The 12,327-nt window shown below is 39.3% G+C and overlaps 1 protein-coding gene across 6 annotated transcripts in view; it reads right to left on the reverse strand.

The window, feature by feature from the left end:
• Positions 1-12,327, reverse strand: part of COL12A1 (collagen type XII alpha 1 chain) — a 135,076-nt gene that overhangs the window by 98,624 nt on the left and 24,125 nt on the right. For 5 of the 6 annotated variants that reach the window (XM_084623180.1, XM_084623178.1, XM_084623181.1 and 2 more), the window contains 4 exons: positions 10,170-10,442; positions 7,995-8,267; positions 5,915-6,187; positions 2,704-2,976 (listed from right to left, as the gene is read on the reverse strand). The exons of the other annotated variant lie outside the window; for it this stretch is intronic. In XM_084623180.1, the coding sequence (XP_084479306.1) occupies positions 2,704-2,976; positions 5,915-6,187; positions 7,995-8,267; positions 10,170-10,442 (1,092 nt within the window). The remainder of the gene's footprint in view (positions 1-2,703; positions 2,977-5,914; positions 6,188-7,994; positions 8,268-10,169; positions 10,443-12,327) is intronic. 6 annotated transcript variants of the gene reach the window in all.

The raw sequence follows: 12,327 nt of genomic DNA on the forward strand, positions 1-12,327 counted from the left end.
CAGCTATCATTGTCAGATTTACTCCCAGGCAACTAACTGAGAGACTGGGAATAGGCCGGAGAGAGCTACAAGGCTAACTAACACATTAGCCAAGAACGTAGGAAAGGCACTGGAAGGAAGTGCCAAGGTGGAGAGAGAACCAGAAAGAGGCAGGCTCTCAGAGTCAGTCCCATGAGAAATCTCTCTGAGGGCGAGCTCTTCAACCTCTCCTACTCTTGGTCTAAGGGGCTGAAGATGATATACTATTGTAGAACAGGTGCTGCACAATGCTGTGAAGATGGTGGGGAACCACTGTAAATAAGCCACATGTGGGGTTTACAAGCAAAGAGTCTCCACGTGGTCTGTGTACGCAGAGGAAGATAGGCTAGGAGGAGCCTCACCCGGTTCTAATCACCACAAATAATGAAGAATACTGTTAGAGTTGCATAAAAACAAGATGGCCCTGCTTTGGTGCCTCCACTGCCACAAGTCCTGTTTCACTAGCTGAATTCTGTGGTTGGTTTAATTTTCTTTTCCTTTTCGCAGTTTCAGTTCTGTCGCACTTAAACTCCAATACAATTCTATTTAGCAGCAGGTAAGGGAAACCTTCCACCAGCCACCTCTGTGAATGGAAGGGAAGCCAAAGCGGCCAGATCCTGGCTGGGGAAAGAGGGATGGCTCACCCCCTTGAAATCTACCAATGCCCTCCAACCAGAGCTTTGTGGTGTCAGGCCCATATATTTTAGAGAGAGGATGTGTATGGAGCATCTTCTGCAGCATTCTCACCTCTGGAGCCTGCAGCTATCCAGTTAAGAGCTGATGCAGTTTAAGCATTTTTATCCTCCACAAACTTTCCTCTGACTGCTACTCCTCACCAACAGGTGCACTCAGCCAATGGCTAAAAGAGGCTAAATACCTGTGCTCTAAAAACAGCCCCAGGACTACTGTCAGCCTTCTCAGATCTGTATGAATGGGGCATGAAAAAAACCTGCTTATTCCATGGGGTAGGGAAAGCCACCTCCCCACCCCATCCCCAACAAAACAGTAAGGAAGAAACCCATGTCCCATACATAGGAATAACTTCCATAATATGGAATATGGCCCTCCATCTCTAATTTCTCATGTGCTTACTTCTTTCTTCTCTACTGCCTTTGAACAGTTTATAAAACACTGGGCCTCTGGAATGTGTTTATCCTTAGGCTGGATGGATCAGATAGCTATGCAAACATTTTATATAGCTGAGATTATCTGGAGTTCTTTGGAAAACTTTGCACCTGAATTCTTTTAGAAGGAGAAAAGATGAGGTAAGTGCAGACCAAGTGCTGGGAAAGATAAAAAGGGAAGGGAAGAGAAAACAAGAAGAGATCCCAAATGATAAACAAGGACTTCAACTAGAACAGCAACTGAATGTTTTGTGGTTTTTTTTCCTGAGGGAGATTCCAAGAAAGGACAAGCCTGTCCCACAAGGTTGAACACACTATAGAACATGTATGTGTTGCAGTTGGGAGGAAAAGGACGGATTTGAAAGAACAGGGAAGCGGGATTAGTAAATGCAACAATATACTTTGGAGAGACCTCAAGAAAAAGAAGGCATTCCCTTAAGTCTCTACGACTGCACAGCAATCAAACACCTGCGGCCAGCCCAGATCAGCTGACCCAGGCTAGCGAGGCTCAGGCTGCAGGGTTGTAAAACCCTTTTATAAACGTTTGGGCTCAGGCTGGAGCTCAAATTCTGGGATCACATGGAGGGGTGACTATTTTTAGACCCACATCTTGAGACCAGAGAGCACAACTCAGTTGACCCAGGCCAGCCGTGGGTCTTTTATTCCAGCGTAGATGTACCCAAAGGGCCCTATTGCCGATTCATTAGAATTACACTGAGGCACTGGAGAGTCTGAATTTTCCTTTTGTTTCCTTACATCATGATTAAACAATAGCAGGAGTTACATTTTCAGATTGTTTTATCCACTCTTGTTTCTCTAGCTTTACCTTTTTTCTCAATAGCCTTATTTATTTTTCTTATTATTTCTCAGCCTTCCCTCCACGGACAAACCATTTTATTTCTTGGTACTGATCAGGGAAAAAAACATATTTGAAACACCATTCCAAACATTAAACCCAGATAGCAAAGACTTTATTTATTTTAATGGCGGGTGGGGGGAGTCTTGGGGCGGCATTGGTTTCTCCAGGAGTTAAGGTCTGTGCCAATTTGAATCACATAGCTTTCATGTCACAATATAGTATTGTTATTTTTCATGTGGCTTTCCCTTATTTAAGAAACTGAGATAAATAAAGGGGCACTGAGTTTACTGATATTCACATTTATTACAAGATGACTTCACTATTACAGGTTTTACTTGGCCACTGTCATCTTCCAAAGGTTCTAGAGCTAAGTAATGAGATTTATTACATTACACACATTTACTCTTTTCCTTTTGTTCCTGCACTGGCAAAACAGTGATCTTAAAATCTGGACTTGGTCCTTTTATATAAAACTACCCCTGAGATAAGGCCCGTTTACCAATTTGAAATTCTTAAATTCTAAACCACAATCAGATTTTTTTCATATTCTTCTTATTCCTAATCATTTACATTGCGGTAGTACACATAGGCATGACTCATATTTTCACTTCTGCAGAAACTTCAGGAACATGGTGCAATTTAAAGCACCTAAAATGTAACCAAATAAATGAATAATTATATATAATATATATAAATAATTACCTTCAAGTGTTTCTCCTTGCCCAGGGAGGGCGTCCCCTGCTCCAGACGCATACAAGGCAGTCACGGACAGTGCGTATCTGGTGCCCTGTTCTAAATCTCTCAGCACAGTAGTGGTAGTATCACCCCTTATGGTTACCTCCTTGGCTTCACCTCCAGCCACTGGAGTATATGTTATACGGTACCGCTGGACTTTGCCAGGTGCTGCACCCCAAGATAACTTCATTGTGGATGTTGTAGTATCAGAAACTCTCAAATTTCTTGGACTCCCTCGGGCTAAACATTTTAAAAGACATTGAAAGCATATCATGAATCAAGCCTTCTTTCTTTCTTTCTTTCTTTCTTTTAAAGATCATTATAAGAGAGAGTAGCATACATGCTTAAGTGATTTCCTGGATCACTTCCAGACTGCTCAGCAAATTCCAGGATTCAGCCCAGAGCATTGCTCTAAGACCTAAAAGGAATTGTTTAAATACAACTTCACAAGAAGTTATTCCCTAACTTAAATTAGTGCTTTTGGATATTTTAAAATGGTTTTGAAATGACCATGATATAATACTTAATTTTGATAAAACTCTATTGAACATCCATGATACAGTGAAGCTTTTAGTACCATCACGATAACATACTCCCTTCCTTGTCTCCCGTGGGCACACATGTCCATTGGGATGTAGCCTGAGGACTCTAAGTTCTCACTTCCTACTACAAAAACTCAGGGCTCACTCATAGAATTTGCTGAGCACTCCTGAACTGATCCAGCATGTCAATGGACAGCAGTATGAATGGGGCACCAAAAAAACCCTGCTTATTCCATGGGGTGGGGAAAGCCACCTCCCCACCCCATCCCCAAAACCAGTAAGGAAGAAACCCATGTCCTCTACACAGGAATAACTTCCATAGTATGGAATATCACCCTCCATTTCTAATTTCTCATGTGCTAAATACTTCCTTCTCTACCATCTTCGAACAGTTTATAAAACACTGGGCCTCTGGAATGTGTTTATCCTTGGGCTGGATCAGATAGCTATGCAAACATTTTATATAGCTGAGATTATCTGGAGTTCTTTGGAAAACTTTGCACCTGAATTCTTTTAGAAGGAGCAAACATGAGGCAAGTGCAGACCAAGTCCTGGGAAAGATAAAAGGGAAGGCAAGGGAAAACAGGAAGATCCCAAATGGTAAACAAGGACTTCAACTAGAACAACAACTTAATTTTTTTTTGGGGGGGGGGGGGCTTGGGGAGGTAGGTTCCTGAGGGAGACTCCTAGAAAGGACAAGCCTGTCCCACAAGGCTGAACACACTATAGAACATTTATGTGTTGCAGTTGGGAGGAAATGGACAGATTTGAAAGAACAGGGAAGCGGGATTAATAAATGCAACATTATACTTTGGAGAGACCTCAAGAAAAAGAAGGCTTTGCCCTAAGTCCCTACGACTATGCAGCAATCAAACACCTGTGGCTGGCCCAGATCAGCTGACCCGGACTAGCGAGGCTCAAGCTACAGGGCTGTAAAACCCCTCTGTAAATGTTTGGGCTCAGGCTGGAGCTCAAATTCTGGGAACCCAGGAGGGGGCAGCAATTTTTAGCCCTGTAGCTCGAGACCAGAGAGCGCAACTCAGTTGACCCAGGCCAGCCGTGGGTCTCTTATTCCAGTGTAGATGTACCCAAAAGGCCCTATTGCCTATTCATTAGAATTACATTGAGGCACTGGAGAGTTTGGATTTTCCTTTTGTTTCCTTACACCAAGATTAAACAATAGCAGGAGATACATTTTCAGATTGGTTTATCCACTCTTGTTTCTCTAGCTATACCTTCTCTCAATAGCCTTATTTATTTTTCTTATTATTTCTCAACTTTCTCTCCTTGGACTAACCATTTTATTTCTTTGTAATGATCAGGGGAAAAAACAAATTTGGAACACTTTTCCAAACATTCAACCCGTATAGCAAATACTTTATTTATTTTGATGGTGGAGCACCGGAGGTGTGGGGAAGCATTGATTTCTCCAGGAGTCTTTGCCAATTTTAGCACCAAGCAGATAGTCAAGCCATCCAAGTATGCCCCTAGTTAAATTTTCACCTCATTTCAGAAGTTGATATGATTTATGTAATAGTTCAGCTACATCCTACTATTTTCATCTTAAATTCATGGGCAACATGACCTAATTTTAAGTGCACTTCTAGTCTTAGAGCCAAAATATATTTTCATTTGTCTCCAAAACTGTTGTGCTCTTATTCTTATTTTCTTTACCTGTGTAGGATTTGTCCAAATATCCACAAATTTTCAATTTTCTATTTTAAATAAAATACAGTGAACAGATGCCTGATGTCAATCTTTATAGATTTTTGGAATATTTTTATACCATGAATTATGCAATTTTGTTGACAGACCAAAAGGTTCTGGCCAAAGTGTCCTGCCCTAGTTTGAGACTTAATTGTGTGAAAAGTTCATTTTGTTACTCTAGATAACTGTCGATATGCCACTTATAGAAATGCAATATGTGTGTTCCCTGAAGTTTGGTACTACCACACTTTCTTATCAATATTTCCATGTTACCACATGGGGCCTCCACTGTTATGCAACTGATACCTACATTTACATGCTATTTTTACCTTGCATCTCATAATAATTGCCTTGCTGTGAGTTTCTCTGACTAAAATTTAGTCTGCAAGACTAGTTTAATGTATTTCAGTACAAAGCTTTGGTACGCACATTTCCTGATTGAACTCCGAAAGGATTTTCCAATCTGGCTGACTCGTCTAGGAAGCTGAACATTAATTTCAATCTCATAGATTTCATGTCACAATATAGTATTATTATTTTTGGTTTGGTTTTCTCTTATTTGAGAAACTGAGATAAATAAAAGGGTACTAGAGCTGAGTAATGAGATTTATTACATTACACACATTTACTCTTTTCCTATTGTCCCTGCACTGGCAAAACAGTGATCTTAAAATCTGGGCTCAATGCTTTTCTATAAAACCACCCCTGGGATAAGGCCAGTTTATCAATTTGAAATTCTTAAATTCTAAACCGCAACCAGTTTCTTTTTCATATTCTTCTTATCCTTATTCATTTACATGGCAGTAGTGCACATCGGCATGACTCATATTTTCACTTCTGCAGAAACTTCAGGAACATGGTGCAATTTAAAGCACCTAAAATGTAACCAAATAAATGAATAATTATATATAATATATATAAATAATTACCTTCAAGTGTTTCTCCTTGCCCAGGGAGGGCATCCCCTGCTCCAGACGCATACAAGGCAGTCACGGACAGTGCGTATCTGGTGCCCTGTTCTAAATCTCTCAGCACTGTAGTGGTCGTATCACCCCTTATGGTTACCTCCTTGGCTTCACCTCCGGCCACTGGAGCATACGTTATACGGTATTGCTGGACTTTGCCAGGTGCTGCACTCCAAGATAACTTCATTGTGGATGTTGTAGCATCAGAAACTCTCAAATTTCTTGGACTTCCTCGGGCTTCACATGTTAAAAGACATTGAAAGTGTTTTTGAAATTACCACGATATAATACTTAATTTTGATAAATCATTATTGAACATTCATGATATAGTAAAGCTTTTGGTACCATCATGATAACATGCTCTCTTCCCCATCTCCCTTGGGCACACATGTCTGTTAGGACGTAGTCTGTGGACTCTAAATTCTCACTTTCTACTACAGTAATTCAGGGGTCAATCCTGAAATTTGCTGAGCACTCTTGAACTAATCCAGCAAATCACTTAAGCTTGTCAATGGGCTCCAGTATGAATGGGGCACAAAAAAAACCCATTCATTTATTACATTAGTGAGATTTATTACATTATGTCACATTTACTCCTTTCCTTTTGTTCCTGCACTGGCAAAACAGTGATCTTAAAATCTGGATTGGGTGCTTTTATATAAAACCACCCCGAGAGAAGTCCCATTTATCAATTTGAAATTCTTATATTCTCAATCACAACCAGTTTCTTTTTCATATTCTTCTTATCCTTATTCATTTATATTGCTGTAGTGCACAAAGGCCTGACTCAGAATGGGGCCCTTCATTGCTAGGAAATATACAAACACAACGGTAATCTAAACTCCTTAGCCCTCTTTTACTTCTGAGATTAAACTTTGATCTTCTGGTGACTATGTAGTTTATATTTTGGTTTCTGCTGTTTTCCATACTCCTCTTAGTATTTGGAACTTTATCTCACAGTATGTCTTAGAAGTGCCTTGTTTCAGGGCCCTATTTTCATCTGCCTTAAGAGCCCTTCATAATGCTCTCACAGTGTAAAAGGGACTAAGTGTAAATGAGAAGCAAGCCCTTAACATATTCAAGGGTGAGATTAATAATCCCTTTTAGTTTATTTTATGGATGTGAGCTACATTCATTTGCTGTTATTTTACCTCCTATGGGCATCAAGATACACCCCTGACCAGCACAGACCATAGCCACGTTTCCTTTCATAGCCTAGTGGCAAAGTTGTCCCACACATTGACAATTATTGGATGATAATGAAAATGTTCAGACAGCAAGTAGCAACATCTATGTCTGGGAAGTTCTCCACAGCAAGGCGGAGAGACATCATCCTACCATCCGTATAAGGAAACCTCTGGCTCCTGCTTATTCCTGCCAGCGTTCTGTTAGCATTCATTTCCAGGCTCTAGCTCTTCTTAGTCACAAACAGCCTTGTTCCATTCTCTCTGTGCAGAGGCTATATGTTGCTCATTTTATGTGACTCTTAATGTCTTACATTTAGAGCAAACATCATTTCCAACCAGAGTTTCAATACAGGTTAAAGCTCTGCCCACATTTTCAATTAGACAAGACTTTTTAACACCAAGATAATAAAAATGATCTGTCGCCAAACTATTCCCGAATTCACAGCTGGCTGCATCCTGTAAGGCAAAAACCTATACTGAGGTTGCTTTGGAGGCGCACAGCCCTAGCTGTGCGAGTCACTGAGGCTGACTTAGTCCAAAGCTTCCAGGAGCCCACAGGATATATTGCCAATGCAACACACTTTTCCAGGAGGCATAGTGGGATGCCCATGTCCAGTGAACATTCCCCACCTCTACCTGTCCGCTCTGGTGGATGCTAGCCTTAGATAGTCCTTGTGCTGTGAGTAGAGGGATGGCAACTGTGCTTGATTTACAAGGATGGTCACAAAGGGAAGAAGGGAGGTTTTTTTACTCAGAGTTTTACTTCAGTAGAAACTTCAGGAACATGGTGCAATTTAAAGCACCTAAAATGTAACCAAATAAATGAATAATTATACATAATATATATAAATAATTACCTTCAAGTGTTTCTCCTTGCCCAGGGAGGGCATCCCCTGCTCCAGACGCATACAAGGCAGTCACGGACAGTGCGTATCTGGTGCCCTGTTCTAAATCTCTCAGCACTGTAGTGGTCGTATCACCCCTTATGGTTACCTCCTTGGTTTCACCTCCGGCCACTGGAGTATATGTTAGAAGGTATCGCTGGACTTTGCCAGGTGCTGCACCCCAAGATAACTTCATTGTGGATGTAGTAGCATCAGAAACTCTCAAATTTCTTGGAGTCCCTAGGACTATACATGTTAAAAGACATTGAAAGCATATCATGAAACAAGCCTGATTTCTTTATTTATTTTCAGATCATTATAAGAGAGATAGCATACATGCTTAAGTGATTTGCTGGATCACTTCCAGACTGCTCAGCAAATTCCAGGATTCAGCCCAGAGAGTTGAACTAAGACCTGAAGGAGATTTTTTAAATATAACTTCACAAGAAGTTATTCCCTGAGGCAAATTAGTGCTTTTTGATATTTTTAAGTGTTTTTGAAATGACCATGATATAATAAACATCCATGATATAGTCCAACTTTTCGTACCATGATAACATTTTTTCCCATTTCCCATGGACACAGATGTCCATTAGGCCGGGTGTAGCCTGTGGACTCACAGTTCTCACTTTCTACTACAAATATTCAGGATCCAATACTGGAATTTGCTGAGCACTCTGGAACTGATCCAGGAAATCACTTGAGCATGTGCTTAATTTTAAGCATGTAAATAGGCCCCTACAAAATCAAATCTAAGACTATTAGTAACAGAAAACAAAACAAAAACAAACAAAAAACAGAAAGAAAAAACAGAGAGACAAGGAAGAACTATTTAACTCCATAAGTCACCATGTGCATCTTTTTTTAGTATCTATATTATATGGCACAGAAACTACATTAAAATAACTTTCAGGTTGATGCACAAAATTTATAAAAGCAATGAAAATGTGAGGTAACAGTGCAAAATTATTTTTGTGGTAACCATTTGTGCATAGGCACAGGAGCACATATGGTTCACTATGAAAAAGTCCAACAACCCTTTGAGACACTTTAAGTACCACTCAAAAATACTGACTTGCACAATACAAGGTAAGCATAAAGATGGACTGATTTTGTTCACCTGTAGTTATTGTTATTTATAATTTGTATTAATTAGAGGTTCCAGTAAGAATCAGGGCATCATTGAGCAAGGTGACATACCATCAGAGAGTAAAAAATAATCTGTGCCCTGGAGAATTTATAATCACTTGTATTAGGGCATTAAAATTTACAAAGGAACCACCTTGATTATGTAGCATCATCATCTGATGTTGTGGAACTCTATTAGTAGATCATATGTGCTACTATGTCTAGGCACAAGGGGCTCAGCTAGAGATATTGGTAGCTTAGCTCATCAGTTCTTTGCTTCTCATTAAGAATAAACTGCAAATTGTGCCAGAAATTAAAGTTTTACATTGAAATTGAGCTTTTGGAGCTTCAGTTGACAGACAGTCTACAGCTGAAAAAATCCAAAACACTGACAATATAGAGGCCTACAGTAACAATTAACCAGTCATAAACCAGTTTCCATTCAGCAATCAAAATTTGATCTTTATTTTTGTAACGTTTTAACGTTGCATAAACATTAAGAGCCCAATCCAACAGTTCTTGAATTCAATGTAAAGACTATCACTGATTTTAATGGATGCTGGATTAATCCCTAAATAAGCAACTTGCTGACAGTAGATAAAAGATGTGTCACCTATAAGGATATTACATGAACAATTTTTAGGTTTATACATACTTCGTTTGAGTTTAAACCTTTCAAGTTGAAACATTTTTGTAACAGACAATTCAGAAGTCTTATTTTCTTTGCCTGACACATACGTGGGCATTTTGCCCAAGGCACATCAACATGTTTAGGAGTTACAGATTCAAAAATGTATACAAAAGGCAAAATCCAAAGATTCTTGATTAGAATTTGGGATGTTGTTATATTAAATTGTTTCTCAATTAAACTTGCGTGATTCTAAAACACCCCATTCATCCTGCTGTAACAAGAAAAAAGAGAAAGGAACATCCAAGTTACACATACTGAAAATAAAAAAGATATCAACGTGCACAACCTTCTTCTCAAGCCACACTACAAGCCTGTTATTTATTACATACCTTCTTCAGTTTTTGCATATCCATTCAATGAATTTCCAGGCCCAGACAGATACTCAGGAATAACATAAACTTCATATCTTGTATCAGGAGTCAAGTTCAGTAACGTAGTTGATCTTTCATTTGCTGGGACAGTTACTTGTTTCCTCTCTCTTCCAGTCACTGGCCTGTATGCAACCCTATACCTTAGAACATTTCCTGGAGCTGGCGTCCAGCCAACCTTAAAGCTATCAGTAGTTTCATCTGTTATCATTAAGTTTCGAGGAGCCCCTATAACTGCAAACAAACACAAATATAATTTGCAAACATTTGCCTTCAATCAGAGAACCAACTTCATTAGTTCATCCCACTTACCAAGACCAGGGCCTACATTTTCAAAAAGTGACTAGTTATTTTTCTAGGCTTCTAATTTTGGATGGCCAATTTGAGACACCTTACAAGGACTTGGTGTTTCAGAGAACTAGTACACAGCACTTTCTGAAAATCAGGCCCCTTTAATGTGTATCTTCCTCTGACTGCCACAAGGCGACAGGAAAACAGGGGATGGATCGCTCAGTAAATTGCCCTGTTCTGTTCATTCCCTCCGAAGCATCTGGCACTGTCCACAGTCGAAAGACAGGATACTGGCATAGATGGACCATTGGTCTGATGCAAAAAGTATGGCCATTCTTACGGTCTTATCAAGTCAGGCAGCAAAAATTATGAGTTGCTTTTGAAAATTTAGAACCAGAGCTACAACTTAAACTGCATCAATGTTTGCTGATTTATGTAACCACTCAAGGATCTGCCAAAGTAGCTGTTGAACAGAAGTAGCCTTCTAATAAAGGTAGAGTAGAGCTGTACTCAGTACATTTAGGTATACTCTGGGACATTTTTTTAAAACAATAGGTTGCCTAATAAAGGTTTTTTTTCTGCACACATTTCACTGATTGTGGGTATTTACTTCTGTGCCATCCCCATTCACTGATGAGTGTCAGATGCACTTAACTACACATATGCACACACCAGATTTTGAAAAGCCATCTAATGTAGTAATCAGGAAAAATATTGAAAATATTGGAGCTCTTATAAGCTAAATTCTCAGCATTTATATGAATTTTTCATTTATTGACGATTTAAAATGTTTATGAATTAGGCTGCTCCCCTCAAGACAGAAAATCACTCGTTATCCTGGAAGATAAGAAAAACTAAGGCCTGCTTTTTAACTTAGCCTGCTCCTGACGAAAATTATGGCTTCCGCTGAGACCATTCAGCTGGTTTGGCTAGATGAAACAGGGCAGAATTTAATCCTTTGCCACATACTTTGGGCCAAATTATATCATATGTTGCCCAGCAGTCAATGGGAGTTTATTCACATGCATTTGAGGACAACATTTGCTCTTGAGTGTTCACTAACCATATGAAGGTAAACTTCCTCAACAAATTTGAACATCATTACACCAGAAATATTGTTCTTTGTTATTCAATTAAAGATCTGTTTGAAAGTTGAACAAAAAACATTTCCTTTAAAAAAAAAACTTATTTTTTCAATTGACCATAAATACAGTATAGGATTTAAAACTCTGTAGCAGCCTAAAGCCCAAATCAACTATCAAGAAACCAGCTGTGCAACCCAAGCTGCTAGCAACTCAGCATGCAGAACTATTTGCATTTACATGGCATTAGTGGCTTCTCAAAAATGGCAGGATTTTATCAGATCAAAATGATGAATATTTTAAAATGCACTATCAGTCACAATATGGAGTGTATTTCTGACATGTCTGAAATTTTTGTTAAAGCTGCTGTTTCCCCAGTTCTTCACATTTCAGCCCTACATTTCTATGATTTATGAACTGTGGATAGTATCAGCCAAGCAGCCATTTGAAGCAGATGATTTCCTAAGGGAGAGTTACATGTGGCTAAAACATTATGATCTGTGCAGGTACAGTGAGATTATGTATACAAACACATAAAGGATGAAAGTGCAGATCCTCAACTCCCATTCATCTCAAATTAAGTTAGGTGTCTAAATACATTTGAGGATGTGGGCCAAAATCGTCCGAATTGGACTGTTCCCTCAAACCAAGCCATTTTATAAATAAACACATATTTTAATCAATACTAAGGAAAATACATCAACAGACTATTAATGCTATTTCCTTTGTTCGTGTAGTTCACCCTA

The sequence above is a fragment of the Lepidochelys olivacea genome (assembly GCF_965140295.1).
Source record: "Lepidochelys olivacea isolate rLepOli2 genome assembly, chromosome: 3".
NCBI lineage: Eukaryota > Metazoa > Chordata > Testudines > Cheloniidae > Lepidochelys > Lepidochelys olivacea.